At 42.3% G+C, this 17,287-nt stretch overlaps 1 protein-coding gene across 1 annotated transcript in view; it reads right to left on the bottom strand.

Annotated features, from left to right (window-relative positions):
• Positions 1 to 4,225: 4,225 nt before the first annotated feature.
• LOC117262829 (uncharacterized) overlaps positions 4,226 to 17,287 on the bottom strand; it is a 72,112-nt gene continuing 59,050 nt past the window's right edge. The window contains exons 8-10 of the mRNA XM_078167664.1: positions 13,783 to 13,855; positions 8,196 to 8,291; positions 4,226 to 5,787 (exon numbers count right to left, since the gene is read on the bottom strand). Of these exons, the coding sequence (XP_078023790.1) occupies positions 5,639 to 5,787; positions 8,196 to 8,291; positions 13,783 to 13,855 (318 nt within the window). The 3' untranslated portion in view covers positions 4,226 to 5,638. The remainder of the gene's footprint in view (positions 5,788 to 8,195; positions 8,292 to 13,782; positions 13,856 to 17,287) is intronic.

A 17,287-nucleotide genomic window follows, 5' to 3' on the forward strand; every position in this document is an offset into this window, starting at 1 on the left:
TACTCTACCTGCTCAGGTACGCTGTACTCTACCTGCTCAGGTACTCTGTACTCTACCTGCTCAGATACCCTGTACTCTACCTGCTCAGGTACTCTGTACTCTACCTGCTCAGGTACGTTGTACTCTACCTGCTCAGATACTCTGTACTCTACCTGCTCAGGTACGTTGTACTCTACCTGCTCAGGTACGCTGTACTCTACCTGCTCAGGTACACTGTACTCTACCTGCTCAGGTACGTTGTACTCTACCTGCTCAGATACTCTGTACTCTACCTGCTCAGGTACTCTGTACTCTACCTGCTCAGGTACGCTGTACTCTACCTGCTCAGGTACACTGTACTCTACCTGCTCAGGTACGTTGTACTCTACCTGCTCAGGTACTCTGTACTCTACCTGCTCAGGTACTCTGTACTCTACCTGCTCAGGTACGCTGTACTCTCAGGTATGATGTAGTCTACTCTCTCTCTACTCTAAGTCTGTCTCTCAGTCAGTGGACCAGACTTTCTGTGGCTCTGGATGTTTAAACAGTGAATCAATCATCATCACAGACAGAACTTCAAATATCAAGTCAGGGAAAATGTATTCTATCAGCTGAAAAAAGCTGTAAAAACTGAGGGGGTTGAGAAGCGCTTTACCATGAGCCTATAATTTGATTCAGGAACTTAATAATACAGTAAATATACATTTATACAGAAACACTGCAGATATTTTAGAGCTCTCACTAAATTCCTCAAATGAGGCTTTCAGGGCAGCAGAGCTCCACGTATTTACAGCCCTGTGTAAGGTTAAAGAAGACAGTTTGTCCTCACTGTCCATCATTTACCAACGTTTATTAGTTTAACCTTTAAACTGTGATCTTTACTGGAACATTCAGAAATACAGCAACGGCAAAACCAAAACAACAAAAAAACAACAACAAGAAAATACTGAAGACACGAGGAAACATCAAAACTTTAAAACTGTAAACTTCAAGAAAAATATGAATTAAATATTTTACTAAGCAGCATTTTTAAACTGCCAGTAAGACATGTCCTCACAGAGACACATCCTTAAAGAGACATGTCCTCTCACAGAGACTCAGATGGACACTCTCAGAGGACAGTGGGCTGACTGTCGTGCGGCTGCGTGCAGAGACACATCAGAGGGCTGCTGGATCTCCTTCATGGTGTAAACCTTTGATGTTTCTTTCAGCTCATTAGGCCCCGTCTCCCATTGACTCCCAGTCATGTCCCATTGACTGGGAGTCATGGTGACAGCCAGTTTGGGCCGAACAATGACCCGGCGATGAGTTAACGGCTCTGTTTTCATTCTCAGGCTTTAGTCGTCAGTGTCAGCGGCCTCTCAGTGCGCTTTGTGAGAGGTGACAGCTGTGGGAAAACATGGAGGTCAGAGGTCAGCGGGGCCACAGAGGAGTTCAGGGGTCATCACATTGTTGTCCCATGGAGGAGGAGGGACACTGGAGGGTCCACAGACATCACTCACCTCCCCCCTCCAGCCTCTTTGTGTCCCTTCATGAAGACTCCCTCTGCCCACTTAGCCTGTGAAAAGGATCCATTTTGATGGTTTTGTTACTAAATAGCTGTTGATGAGGTGAGGTGGTGGAATTAATGGCCGCTGTGGCTGTAAAACGTTGGTTCTTGTTAGGAAATGGGCTTGTAAATGCAGATTGATGCCGCTGCAGCTTTTCACCGTGAGGACACTAATGAATCTCTTCAGGGAGGTCGTGACCGAGCCACAGACTCCAGTCTGTTGTGGACATGACGGCTGTTTATGATGAGACAGAGACGCTGTAGTTTGTTGGAGGCTCTCCTGCACACTGGAACATGTTTATGGTGCGTTCATGGGCCTCTCGGATTGTCCCATTTCCCCAGCTGGGAAGTTGTTCTCCCACTTTTGGTGTGTTCTTGATTTTTAAATTGTTATGTTTAAACAAGATAGACGCTATAGACAATGGTTGAAACATGTTGGCTTTTTAATGAGTTGGCCATTACATTAAAGGCTTTTTAATCTAATCTTTCCTTCCTCATTCTCATTTTTGTTTGGAGTGCCTGGACTCTTTTCCTGTTTGCAGTATTTTGGAGTTCCCTCCTTTTTTTCCAAGAGCACCTGATACATTTTTTGATCTACACTCTACAACACAGAGCAACCAGTTATCTGTTTTTCAGACACTATAGACCCTTTTATGGTTGACGTTACAATGACATCACTTTATTAGCTAGAGACAAAACCCTCCTCTCCCCCACAGGGCTGTAGGCTACATAGGAGTCTTAAAATGTTGTCTTGTTGTGTTATTGGGAGCCAGAATAGAAGGAGTCATGGCTTCAAACCAGCTGACACTGCCCGTCAAGAAAAACAAAGGTAACTACAGTTAAATGTGATCATAGTAAGACCAAAGGACTGGACGGAGGCAATCATCAAAAATGCTCATGTGTATTTCTGAACGCACCACTCGCATCATCTTCCTCCATTGTCTAAAACAAGCCAGCTTGCTAGCTAGCGCTGGCTAATGTCTGTGGAGAATTGTTTTGCCTCCATATAAGCCCCTCTACAACCAAACAACAACTTTAGACCATCATGTTTCTGTGTATGCGATGTCAAAGTCAGCAGGACATGTATCACAAATTTTCTTCATCTTTCTGAGTTGCTCTGACTTGAGGGGGCGTTCACGTGAATATTCTCTGTTGTAAACTCATTATTCCGACACCACATGAATGCGGTAATATTTACAGTCGGGCTGAGCTACCCTGGATACATGCACACATTTATTAATATTTAGAATAAAGAACATCCATAATAATTGTGGAACTTGTGTGTAAATAATACGACAGCAGGATCTGATCCATATAATCAAAGATAATTAAATCTGCAACAGGCTCAGCTGCTGCTGACTCATCAATTACTGTTGGTTCTGAAGTATTTCAGAAGACAAATACAGTCGACAGAGTGAGAAGAGAAAACTTTAATCGAAGCTCACCTCCATTCCTACCTCACATAACAAATGGAACTGAATGGGACGTATATAATGAAGTTCTGACCCTGGATGCCCAGCCACTGAAATCCAGCTCACCTGTTTGAACACACGGGTCCAACAAACACCAACTTTGACCGGAGAGAGCGCTGCTTGCGTCCCATAAGATTCTAAAGCCAGACCCAACCACGTGTTTGTTGTTGAAGGAGAAAAAACGTGCCTTTATTTTGAAAGAGAGTGTATGTAAAAGTTAAAGGGAAATTTCGGTTTATTTCAACCCGTCTCCTATCATCCTAAATTTGTTTCAAGTGACTAGTGACATAGAAATAATAGTTAGCATGTTAGCCGTTAGCCTAGATACAGCTGGGGCGCATAGTAGTGTCAGATCTGTTAAAACGTAAGTGAACGGGCATACTTCAAGTGCAAAGTTAGTCCACTAAAAAAGCTTTTTTTCCACACAGACCGCCTCATATCGTTAGGATAAATGTCAGAGAACATATAGAAAACGACATGTAAACGTGTTGTCTTACCTTACCGGTGTGCTGCCATGTTTATTTATCCCTCTAGCTCTGGTTTCCAAAGCGCAGCCGAAATATATCTCGCGAGCTCTAGATAAAGCCCAGCTGGATACTACTCCAAGTGGAGGTGTCTCGTCCTCGGTCACATCCAGACCTTGAAAATAAGGCTGCAACCGGTCATGTCTTTTTCTATATGTTCTCTGATATTTATCCTAATGATATGAGGCGGTCTTTGTGGAAAAAAAACTTGTTTAGTGGACTAACTTTGCACTTGAAAGGATGCCCGTTAACTTACGTTTTAACAGGTCTGACGCTACTATGCGCCCCGGCTGTATCTAGGCTAACGGCTAACATGCTAACTATTATTTTTATGTCACTAGTCACTTGAAACAAATTTAGGACGATAGGAGACGGGTTGAAATAAACCGAAATTTCCCTTTAAATTCATTGTGTATTTTGAAAGAAGAGAACTTGACATGGTGTCCCAGAACGTCAACAACCAATGCACCCCGAATACCTTGTTGTCCATTCTTACACTGATACTTCCTGTGGAGGTTTGGAGCGACAGTTTTGATCTCCTCCCACATGATGATGCACCTGAACCTCGTCTCCTCCATGTGACTGAGTGTTCACATTACCTCCCAGCGTTGTGTTTGCTCAGTGGCCTTTAGTTACACACAGAGCCGCAGTGCTTTGCTAATTTCCACATTAACTGCAGTGAGCGTCTGTTATTAGTGTAAAGTGTGTCCTCCCACCAACCCGCTCACTTCCTGCTCATCATTGACACAAACGCTGCTGCTCGGCCTTATTAAGACAGATAATGAGGTTTATGCTACGAGCCAATGGAGTGGAAGTTAATAAAGACATTTATGAGAGTGTGAAAGAGAGCGGGAGGTGAAACGTGTTTCGCTGTGTCCAACATTTACTACCATGGATTCTTTTTTCAAACTTCATTTTTAATAGTTTCTCCACAGTTAAAAACATCAATACTATTACTACTCACTACTTAATTAATTAAAACTTAATTAATATGCACATTCAGCACATCCAATACATCAAAACATTGTTTTCTAGTTGGAGCCGCGCCTCATTTTCAAACTGTATGGTTTGACTAAAATGAACAAGGACAGCAATATAGTCCACGATGACTCTTCAACATTTGGTTTACTTCCTGGATTTTTCCCACATGGAAATTCTGACCAATCAAGAGCAGCTTTCTCATGCAGGTATTTTATCTGGTCCTCTTGTAAATGCTGCCGTGAGAACATGAACCAACTCCAGGCAATTATACAACTTTGCCACAAAATTAGTCCCTGATTCAGACCAAAGCAAGACAACTCTAGGTCTGAAAACACCCTTAGACATTTCTGATTGAATTGCATTTTTTTGTGATTGGACGTTGCACACTTGTTCTGGAAACTGCCGAGAAACCCTCTTATTTTCAACATACCAACGAAAGCCATACATCATCTGAATGCCTGAGGTCTCGAGTTTGTGGTTGTGAAGTTTCATGAGGCCATGGTTATCCTAGAGGTCACAGTCGGTCATTTTAAACAGTGATGTCTGTTTCAAAGAAATGGTCCCTCTTCAATGAAATGGGGACTTACATCATCACACATGAATAAAACAGAGGTCATGAATCCACAAGGGTAACAGCTATCCAGTCATACCTGATTCATGCAATTCCAAGATTGTTAATAGGGACCGTTAGCATCTTAAGTTTTAAGTCTTACCATCGTCATTTCCAGTAAGTGCCCAACAGCCGTGTTTGATTCGAGACAACACTACCCTGCCAAAATTAGTGTACTACGCAACAAACTACATAGTGTACCCAGTGTTCTACGTGTATGTGTATTAACAGAAGTATCTGATTTGAGACACAGTACTTGTATCCATATAAGAAAAATGTTGTGGTCATGATAACTTTTAACTTACTTACTCAACATCATCAGACTTCCAGGATGAGATGGGACACAAAATCAGGTTTTACCAATAACTTTGACCTCCAAATGTCTGCTTTTCCCTGGACTGTTGCAACAAACCTAAATCACTGTTTCTGTACATGCAGCAGGGTGTGAGTGGGAGTGGTGCCATCCTGGAGGGTGGGACAGTATTTGCAGATGAGAGAAATGTTTCCATCAGGAGTGTAAGAGTCATATTTGGAGGTCCAACACGTTATGAGAGGCAGACTGAGGCAGGGTCCCAAAGTCCAGGCTGAACTGTCCCTGACTGCGAGAGCGAGACAGCAGGAGAGACGGCAGAGTGTAACGCTGCGTCCGTCTTCCAGGGTGTAACTTCCCACCTGAGGACAAAACAACAGTCTGATTGATCCTATAACTCCACTGTGACTCTATCAACATGCAGATCATGAACAACATTATCAACAGTGATTTAGTTTCAGCAGAACTTCACAGGAATTATATCTGATTTTATAGATATATGAAGCTTTACTGTTTCAGCATTTATTTTCTGTAATTCTGCAGGTTCAGTTTGCATAATTCAATCAGGGTTCAACTATATAAGATTTATCATTATATTTTAGGGATGTGTCATATCATCTTGTTCACGATAATACCGGTACAATTCATCAACAAATCATATGAAAAATTCATATCGAGATTGACGTCATACTGTTGCCCACAGCAACAACAAGCATGGCTGAAAGGAAATGGTTCCAAAAAAAAAGAGAAGCAGCTTCAGTTGTGTGGAATAAACTGTGGCGTACTGAATGTTTTATGAACAGCCCCGGACTTCTCAGACTCTTTTAGTGACTTACCGCTCAGAGGGAACTCATTCAGTGGCTCCTCTAAGTGATTTTGTCTTAAACCTTTGGTAATATAAACCGATGCTCGCGGCTCAACAAAAAACTCTATATAGGTGAATGCACGATAGTTCTGGTATCATAACAGCCCGTCACAGGTTACAGTGTGATGATTAGAGGAGAAATGGCAGAGCATAAAGGTCCCATAGTTCCCAGCGTACATTTTTTTGTATTTTGGAGCCGTTTAAATGTGTAATTTGTGGTAGATTTGATTTAGTTGTACTATTAATATTATAACTACATGCAACTTGCAAAATATCAGAGAGGAACATTTCCTTCCCACTTTGCTTGACTTAAAACAACATGGGTACTAGTGTTGTTTTTGGCAGCCTGTTTTAATTTTAGTCTAGTCTTTGTGTCAAACTGTCATTTTAGTTTTTATTAGTTTTAGTCACGTTCATACTCTTTTTTGTCTAGTCAAGTTTCAGTCAACTAAAAGTCTGAGCATTTTAGTGAAAACTGATGACATTTTAGTCTAGTTTTAGTCAATGAAAATTGTATTTTAGTCTCTTTTTAGTAATGCAATTCTATTATACCCAGTCAATATAGTATAAGTAGGCCTACCTAGTATAGTATAACCAAACCAAAATGTTATTTTCTAAATTAGCTCCTAGTTAGAGCTAAATATATATTTATTTATACAACAGTTAGTTCCGACTGCGTAATTTGATTGGACGAAAGGCATTGCGTGAGTGCTGATATAGAGTATAACATCACTGGGACTTGTAACAGTGAAATCACTCCACTCACAGGTGTTATAAGTATAAACACAGCCGTTAATTAACCAAATGAATTAAATTATGAGTGGTCTTCAGGAGAGGACGAGGAAAAGGAAAGCCAGGACTCTTCTGTGCAGACCTCCAGGTGTGTTTGTGTAACATCAGCCGACCTCGACATACTGGAGAGGAGCAAAAATTAACAGTCAGGAATTATTAATGATCATCTGATGAGGTACTGATGAGAATGAGGGAGAGTGGAAGCTGAATCCGGCCATGCTAACATCCAAGTTTGCCAACGTTTCATCAGCCGAACTGGACGAAGTTACACAGTTGCAGATTAATGTAAATACAAAGTAGCTTGTGCGTTCCTGGTGTGTGTGTGTGTGTGTGTGTGCCGCGTTGCCTGGCAACAGACTGGGGGAACTGTTTTTTTTCTTTTCGCGGAGCTACGTAACATACTTAAATAATTTATTTCATCACCTTTTGTTAACATTTCCTTACTCAGCATTGCTGTTTAAGCTGTTGTTGAACTGTTGTATAAAAGCAATATCACGAGAGCGAGTGATGTACTGTATATCGTCACGGCTGTAATCCGTCTGCATAGTGCAACGCACAGCCTAGGAAACAGAAATACTGCAAAATAATAATAACGTGACTAAACATTATAACCTTATTTCGTCTCCTCTCGTTTTGGTCAACGAAAATGAAGAGACATTTTAGCAGAGGTTTTATTTTGTAAACCACATTTAGTCTTGTTTTTATTCGTCAACAATATTGCATTATATATTTAATTATAGTTATCGTCACATGACCACCATTTACGTTACGTTACGTTATGTCTCGTCTCGTTTTCGTCACGTGATAAAGGTTCGTTGACGACGATATTTAGTCATACTTTTCGTTGACGAAAGCAACACTAATGGGTACAACATGCTTCAACATCATGTATCACCCATTCTGGGACAAATCATGTTCCACCCAAAAAAGCCTTAAAATTAGAATTATAAACACATTTTTGGGGTGTTTAAAAAAAGGTTTTGTCCCATCTCTCAACAGTGACTGACATATATTATCTGAAGCACAGAATTCTAACCAGATTGTTATTCTAATGCAGAAAGCCTGTGAGGAAAAGAGATGAATATAAAGCGTGATGTAAGACTTGTTGTTGACCTGGCTGAGAGTCTGGTTTGTTGAAGACGTCGGTGCAGCCGCTCCAGTAGTGAACAGCGGTCTTCCCGTGATAATCTCTGATGTTGGTTTTAGCATCTGAAGGAAACAGAGAAGAACATGTTAAAGATACAGCCACACTTTGAGCACTAAAGACTTGTTTTAAACCTTTTAGCTGTGTGAGGTAGAGCTGGGTTGATTTGGGGTTCTAGCCACAACTTGGGGGAGAGCTAGAGAGGCCTTTGAGCTGAACAAAAGCAAGAAGAGACCGTGGAGGCATTCGACACGCCACCAGAAACTATCAATGTAAATACACATTCACTGAACAGCCACGAAGAAGAGCAAGCTGGCCGACTGGTCCAACGGAGTCGTGAGGAGCAAGAGCAGTGGCTGCCTCCCACATCCCTGAGGGGAAGTGATGACATGAACCAATCAGGATATATTCTGAACTACCTTGATGACCTGAAGAAGCCGAAAAGCATCATGTTCAACTCTTGAGCTCCTACGTCAGCTGATGGAGGACATTTGGATTCAGCAGGTGTGTTCTTCACAGTTAAAACTATCAGCTGGGTTCACATCCTAACATGGCTGCCGTCCTGGTGTCAACCCAGTGAAGGAGAGAGACAGCAGCTGTCACACTCAGACAGGTGACCGCAACAAAGATAACACTGTCAGTGTACAGACGGCTTCAGGAACACAACCTCGGACCTGAGCTCCATCTTCTGGGGGTCTTCACAGGGAACACAATGGATAATTAGCAAACAGCCTGAACCCCCCACCCCCATCCGCTCTGCAAACATGAGGCTGCAGAGGCCCAGAAGAGGAAGGGAGAGGCGGTAGGTAATTATTTGAGATAACATACGGTGGAGAGGAGGGAGGAGGAGGAGGAGGAGGAGGGAGGGAAAGGTCAACAGCTCCTTCAGTCAGCAGTCTTTTTCAGGATGAATGACACCACGTCACTGCTCCCTGAAACGTGTCTGATTCAGTATGCGGACAGAAAAGCTACCAGTCTGTTCTGAGGGACGACGAGAGAGAGAGTTGTCTAGTTTCATTTCCAGTTTTGTCTGTTTGATGAAGAATCAATGTTAACTTCTTCAGGACTGGAGCAAATGCACACAGATGCTGATGTCAAACACTTCATCAGATACTTCCAGAACATAGTCATGAGTCTGAGTGCCTCCACCCTGTCCGTCATCCCAGGGAAGCTCCAGAATGTCCAAAAGATGAATTTTGGGACGCAAATAGGAGACGTTAGTCTTTGAATTTTAACTGCAACTGAATAGTTAAAGGTTCCATATCGTGAAAATGCATTTATATGGTGTTTTGTGTTTGTTATTACCTTGGGGGTGTGGAATAAAAGCAGTGAAAATGTGAAGTCCCTCACTACTTTCTTAAAATCAAAAGATGGTTGGAGGAGGACGACTAAAGTTTCCTCAGTGTTACATTACTGTTTTTTTCTGATATACCACACATCTATGCACATACAGCAGAACTTGGCTATGTAACAACTGTTTGTTCTGTGAAGATTTCCTGGAGGATGAAATGAGTCTGGAGACTGAACACAGTCATCATGTTGCACTACAGAGGAAGATGCTCCTGTGTTCCTCAGTGTGACATTGGACAGCTAATGGTTTCACTGTGTAACTGACTCTGGTCATTACAGACAGTTAAACTCCCACCGACCCTCCACCCGCCTCCACCAAACACAGTTTAAACCGCTTCACCCAGAAATCAAAGCTCCCCTCGGCTGCAGTGAGGACGCCTTATGTCAACTAAACTTACTCCTCATGTAACTCTATCTTCACTCCAGATACCTGCAGAGCTCGACTCAGGAAGTGTTTCTGTCTCATGCACAAGCAGAAGTTGAATAGTTTTTCCTCAAATTGAAACAGTTAAAGGTTCTGTAGATAACTTTTAGAAAATCCTTGTTATCAGTGACCCCCCTCTCTGAGGCCGAACTGCAATCTGCATCCTGTTGTGAGCACCTGGGCCTCGACCAAAACAGTGACAACATGAGACTTACCATGATTGACCGTCATCATGTTGATAAAATGCTGGAAAATAAATTACAATCATATTTAGAATAACGTTACTGTCTGTTATGTTTCTATATTTCATCATTTTGAAGCAACCAATGGCAGATCAATAGCTAGTTACAGCTAGCTTTCTGTAGGTCAGGTTGCGGTTAGCTCATTGGCCACCCAGCTAGCTGTAACTTAGCTTCATGGATCTGGCATTGGTTGCTGTGTCCTGTATCTTAACCTTAACCACCTCTCTTTTAACGTAACATAGCTAACGTTACCTAAGATTCGCTAACTTAGCATTAGCATAAGCAACGAGATGTAGCCTTCCTTATACCTTAGCCACCTCACTTTTAAGGTAATACTTCAAAGCTAGCTAATCGATGACTAAGCATTGGCATATGAAACGAAATGTAGCCTCCTCGTTACCCTTACCCCAACCTTAACCACTTCACTTTTAAGGTAATACTTCAAAGCTAGCTAATCACTAACTTAGCATTAACGTAAGTAATTAGATCTAACCTTCCCATTACCCTTACCCTACCCTTAACCACTTCTCTTTTAACTCAATACTTAACATCTAGTTAAACGCTACTTTACAATAGCATACGCAACAAGATGTAGCCTTCCCAATACCCTTATCCTAACGGTAACCACCTTACTTTTAAGGTAATACTTGAAAACTAATCACTGACTTAGCATTGGCATATGTAACGAGATGTAGCCTTCTCGTTACCCTTACCCTAACCTTAACCACTTTTCTTTTAACGTAATACTTAATATCTAGCTAAAAGCTAACTTAACATTAGCATAAGCAACAAGATGCAGCCTTCCCGATACCCTTATCCTAACCTTAACCACCTCACTTTTAAGGTTCATAGCTAACTAGTCACTAACTTAGCAATTTTGTCAGGACTCCTGCTTCCGGTCCGCAGAGCAAAGGGAGTTGATCGTGGACTGACATGTAATTAAGGTGGGCGAGTCATGTAGCTAGAGGGCGGGTCATGTAGTTGCTCCAGCTGCAGTTATACCTACTCGATCTCTTAGCTAATGTTAGCTAGTGTTGCACGCTGTTAGCGCTGTAGCAGAGCTAAAGAGAGCAGGCACACAGGACTCACATAACATTCTTTGGATTTTCTTGGAAAATTTGTCCCAAGTCCTTTACGCAGAAAGCCGAGGAAGGTCTCAGTTTTTGTGTTAGGGGAGACCGGGGTAAGATGAGCCACTTTTCATATTCAGGATCACTACATCAAGGCTATTATAGTTTTGTTGCTAACTAATATATGTGCATATATTTCAGGATGTTGTGCATCCCTACAAACAAACAGAATGGGCGTAAACATAACTGTTTTGATAATATAGCATGTCCAAAAAAAGTGGTCTCATGGCACAATTTACCCCGTGTCTGGGGTAAGTTGAGCATAGGAGTGGGGTAAGTTGAGCCATCTCCCTCCTTCCCTCCCCCTGCCCTCACCTTCTCTCCTCCCCCTCTTTCCCTCCCTCCCTGAGTTAAGATATTCCAGTTATACATGTCTGTACTGAATTAAATAAGACGCTTCTTCAAATCCATGTGTATTTTTATTTATAATACACAATTCAATAGGTACAAATCTTTTTTTAAATTATTATTGCATATAACAACTTTAAAACATTTTAACATAGGCCTGAGAATGCCTTAAAGTACGCTTAGCAAGAGAACCTTAACAGCTGTGTTTTTGGAAGGAAAACACTGAACTAAATCCTTAAACGTGAATCCTAGTTTGGTGTCCTTGCTGACAGGAGGGCCTCCTTCATCCTCTCTAAACTCCTCCTTCCATCTTACTCTCGTTCCATCCACCCCCCTCCCTCCTTCCATCCATATCCCACCTGCCCCTTTACTCAATATCCCACCTGTCCAGGTTGCAGGGGAATACACAGTGCTGGGACTCTGAGGTTTGGGGAGTTTTGCGATTACATCGCTTCTTGGGAAGAATCTCTCATCTTTCTCCTTGAAAGTAAAGCTTGGTTTACCATATCCAGCTTTGCCTCTTCTCAGAAACTCACGGCTCAACTTACCCCTGTTCAAATTGCTCAACTTACCCCTTAGCTACCATATTGACTTTATTAGCCCCCACAGCTAAAATGGTGCACTTTCATGCTAGCTGTACTATCTCATTTTGTAGTTAATAGATACCACAATTGATGTATAAAACAAATTAAAAATTATCTATTTTGGTCTAAACACAATCCCCATTAAACTTATGATAGACTAAATTCACTTTCATGAGTGAAAACTGCTTTTTTGGACATACATCTCTAACAACTTAACTCATGTGGTTCTTACCTTCACAGACTCCATAAAATGATGCCTTCCTCCTAAATATTTGGTCACATGCTCAATTTTATTTATGGTTTCCTCGCAACAAAGGGTGGCTCAACTTACCCTTTGGCTCAACTTACCCCAGTCTCCCCTACGCTACAACCTGTTTACCCATTGGCTATAAAAAAAAAGGATTAACTAAGACAAATGAGGTGGAGGTTAAACAAATTCCCCTTTACTTCCGGCACAGTGCAGTACATTTAACTTTCTTGTGTTTTATGTTTGTTTTTACGTGTTCTTTGTATCATGTGGTTTGTTTACTGCTGCTGCTGTGTGAATTAACCAAAGCCAGAGAATAACAGAAAGTAAATCACTTCAAAATAAGAAGCGTAGTGACTGCTGTAACATTTGATTGACAGGTCAGATCACAAAGACACATTCATATGGCTCTCCTCCTCAGTGGACATATGGAAACATGTTTTGTGTGTGGAGACGGTGACCCTGCAGACCACATGTGTCCACGGTGGACTGACTGGCAGCATATGGCCGTCTGTGGTTACAGGGGGCTCAAACTGAGGCATGGGGAGCCGCCGCGGTCCCACAGGGATCATCACGGGTCCATCATGAACCAGCTCGTGTGGGCCTCATTAACAGCAATATGAACTCCGCCTCTCCTCTTCCATCCACGGGGGGTGGAGTGGTGTGTGTGTGTGTGTGTGTGTGTGTTGGACTGGACTTGTCAGTCTGGGCGTTGGGTGGGTCTTTTGTCTGCAGAGGCGATTTGCATCAGTGCTTTCTTCGCCTTTCAGAGAGTCTCTGAGGCGTGGAGGAGAAGAATCCCTCGCTGTTTGATTCTCAACGTGTGAATATCAATTTCATACGTTAATATGAATAAAATCCTCACACACAACTACACTGACAGAGAAAGAGTCAACAATATGAAAACACGTGTTTATAATCCACTTTAGTTCATGAGACGACAAATCACCTCAACATTTAGGGGAACAAAGAGAAGGTGTGTCTTTCCAATGAAGTTTAAATTATTCTGCATTTAATATTCATCACAGGATTTCATGCAGAATGGATGGTGTCATTTTGACTATTCACACACACGCACACACTCGTGCAGGAGCTGAGTGACAAGTTAAAATGAATCCTTTGATCTGAGACCTCCTGTAAAAATGTTTTGGGTTCTTCTTCTTTTCTGAGTCTCATGAATCTCTCTGTTTTGGTGAGACTACGAATTTAAATTTAAGGTGGACTGACTCACTGTGAGAATTGATGAGGGCATAGATGACGTGCTGGTGGCCGTGGATGGAGGCGAGGTGGAGAGCTGTGTAACCCTGGAAACAATACACAGCATTATGGTCTGTTCTCACAATAACATAATGTAATAATGTAATATACAGTATCATCTTCTCTCCTGGAGCCAGAATGGAGGAAGTGATGAAGAGGAGCTTCCTGATTTTAACTTTTCTACCTTGATTAAATAAGTCAGAACATTTCCTTTAAAGAGATGTTTAATTCATTTTACAGTGAAACTTCATTAAATAATGACTGACATGCTCTTAAATTCACTACAGTCACAGAAGACTGCATCAAAACATTAACAGAAACACTGTTCCTCACCATTAAGATGTGACGTAATGATTCACTATGACTTCATGTGATTAGTTCACACTGAGGCCCTGATCACAAGAAAGCATTTTAGCAGCTGGAGGCAGCTTTTTGTAATTGTTCTTAATGAGAATGAAGCTTTTATGCATGTGTTTTTTGCATTGTGACATGCCTCGTGTTTCTGTGCTCTAGGTGCCTGGTGTTTTTGCCGGAGCACTCTGAACTCCTCGAGTTGAAAAAACCTTCTGTGGTGGTCACAACAACAATTTTACAGTTGGAAAAAAATAGAGGAGAAACTGGTGGTAGTGGTTGCTGGACATTCTTGGAACCCATCGGTTGTGTTCGGCATCTGACTTCCGGCAGATGGTGATACAGCCTCTGGGGGCAGACCCCCGATATTTTGGCATTCTGGTTTGATTTGGGCGGAGGAGGCGAATTTCCGTTTCTGACTTACGTTTATATATAAGTAAATATGCTGAACCATTGCGATGGATTCAGAGTTTGCAGTGACGCTCTTCCGCTCTTCTTCCGGAGGCAAGATCTCCGGGGTTTGCCTACAGACTCTACATTCACTGAATGTAGAGTCTGTATATAGAGACTAGTTGTCGTATACCCAGAGATATACGGCCAGACAATAGACAGCAGGTTGTCAAACTGCCCCTGAGTCATCCTAAATTATGCCTGGAAAACAGCCATCATGGAGGAGAAGCTCCTGGACCAACTGGTGATACTCCCCATGATCCACCCTCTTTTTTCCACCCTCTTTTTAGGGTCTCATGTACCCACACAGATCTCCATTTGTTAGGCACAGGGAAACTATTTGCTGACAGCCTCTCACCCTCAACCAGAGCTACAGCAAGTACCCTCTGCCTCAACTAGTGTCACCTGCAACTCCGCTGGTCAAATCGCCACTGGCTGGTTTCAGAACGTAAAGCACGTCACCTGTTTCAACAGCCAGTTGGCTTGTAGTGAAGTCCGCAAGTCAAGTCAAAATAACCGCAGTTGGCGAGTTCACTTGCTGCAGGAGCTGTACCGTCCAGCCCTCTGTTTCCATCCTCACAGTGTGCCAATGGGCACAGTGGGTCACTTCTGCTGCTCACTGTATGTGCTTATGCCCCCCCACACACACATTCTCTCTGACTGATTATTTGGTGCTGGTTATTTGTTTTACTGTGGCATATTTATTATGAATACAGTCCATCTGATGCTCATTTTGTTTCTGTTTATCCCATGGTTTCATCACTACTACAAATGCAGCTGTATCCAGTATCTCACTATCACTATCCTCATTCATATTTTAGGAAAATACAAATTATATTCAGCCACAAAATAAGCCTGAAAAGCTGCAGAACAGAGGTACAGAGAGTTGTTGCATAGAGATGATGCACCATCTCATCTAGTTGCATTGGTGTGAATGGACATATTTTTAGAACGTTGCATAACGGTGCATTGCAAGAAGTTGCCTGTTTCAACTTGTCTTGTCACAAATCTTTGGTCTGAACTGGACTTTACTGGGGAGACGTTGACCTGTATGGGAGGAGATCGGCTTCGGACTCCAGAGACGGTCCTCCAATGCTGCATATGTAACTGCAGCAACAGAAAGTTTCCAAATATGGAAGTTACTTAAAATGCCCATAACTGTAAATACAACACAAACCTGCAGAGAGTTTGTGAAATTGTCTTAAAAGTTTAAAGTTGATTAAAACAGTTTAAACCTGCAGAGATCATGAATTATATCACAGATTAGCCGAGTGGATGTGTTACTCTACTGTTTACTCTTCAATTGTTGTTGTTTTTTAAAGATAATTTCCATCTTAAAGTGTCAGTGTGTTTTGTGACTTAATCTTTCTGTTAGGAACCAGAGTGTGTTGAGAATCCTCTTGATCAGTGACAGAGGGAGTCTGTCAGCCACAATAACAGTCATCGTGTGTGGAAGAATGTCTCTGTGTGTCCATCAGCCTGTCCGCTCTCATTTCACCACTCTGACAGAAACTCATCGTTTCCTCTCTGCTGTCGACGTGTGAAGCCGGATGTGAGTCTCCATCATTTGTACACATTAACACCGGCGCGTCCCAGCGGAGCAGCCGCCCGTCATCCTGAGCTGCTGTCAGTGTCACAGACGAACAAACGCTCTGTCAGTCGGCCATTTACTCCACAGTTAAATGACAGTGAAGGAACGGGAGACGGTTTGAAGTCGGAGTTGATTAAGAGAATGGGTCTGTAGTTTACAGAGCGCTGTGCGATAAACTCTCATCTCCACGTTGACTTTAAATGGGCCCTGGAGGCTGTTTGATGTGCACAACAGAAGGAAGTACTGTCACACTGTCAACATCTTTACCTTCAGAGTGAGACTCACATTAATACACTGCTATATGATGAACAGTATATCCGTCTGTCTGCAGGAGTCGGCAGACTGACGTGATCACAGTCCTTCTGTGGAAATGTTGTTTGGACAAATAGCAGGTAAACACCTCAGAAGCTTCCTAATGATCTCAGTGTGTAAAGGCTTCCCTGTGCAGGTGACATGAAGACGTCTCTGAGGGCGTAAACAGACCATTTGACATTTTGCTGAAAGGTTGAGCTGCTTTAATGTGTTCAGATGCACTTTGAGCTTTATATCAGAGGTAAAGGCCACTTCAGCAGGAGGTCTGCGAGTGGAGATCAAGGTCCTGATCCAAGATGTTACACTGAGCTGATACATCGGCTGATAAAACAGCTCAGAGGCAGGAAATGTCGTGAAACGAGCTGATGAGGATTTCTGAAAAATTTCAAACAGCACGTCGTGTGCGTGAAAGGTGAGAAACTCTCCACCACTAAAATATCTGTCAACTTTATCTGTGTTTGAGTAGTTTAATGAGATGTCACTGACAGCTCTTTTTCATTTTAAGTGCATTCTCTGTTTAGCTAAGCTAGCAGTTTCCCTTTGCTTTCAGCTTTTGTGCTAAGCTACGCTAAACACCTCCAGAAACTCCTTCTGTTCTGGACACAAAGGGAAGATGAGACTGACATTAATTTTCCAAATCTGGGTAAGAAATGAACTTAGAAATGACAGCCGTCGACTGTTTTAAAAGTGGTGAAAGTGATGTCATGCAGTGATGTCAGCCAATGGTTAGCACTAAATCTGGCAGCTAAGAAGCCGGACTGATGGAGCTGAGATA

This window comes from Epinephelus lanceolatus, chromosome 5, assembly GCF_041903045.1.
Source record: "Epinephelus lanceolatus isolate andai-2023 chromosome 5, ASM4190304v1, whole genome shotgun sequence".
Classification (NCBI taxonomy): domain Eukaryota; kingdom Metazoa; phylum Chordata; class Actinopteri; order Perciformes; family Serranidae; genus Epinephelus; species Epinephelus lanceolatus.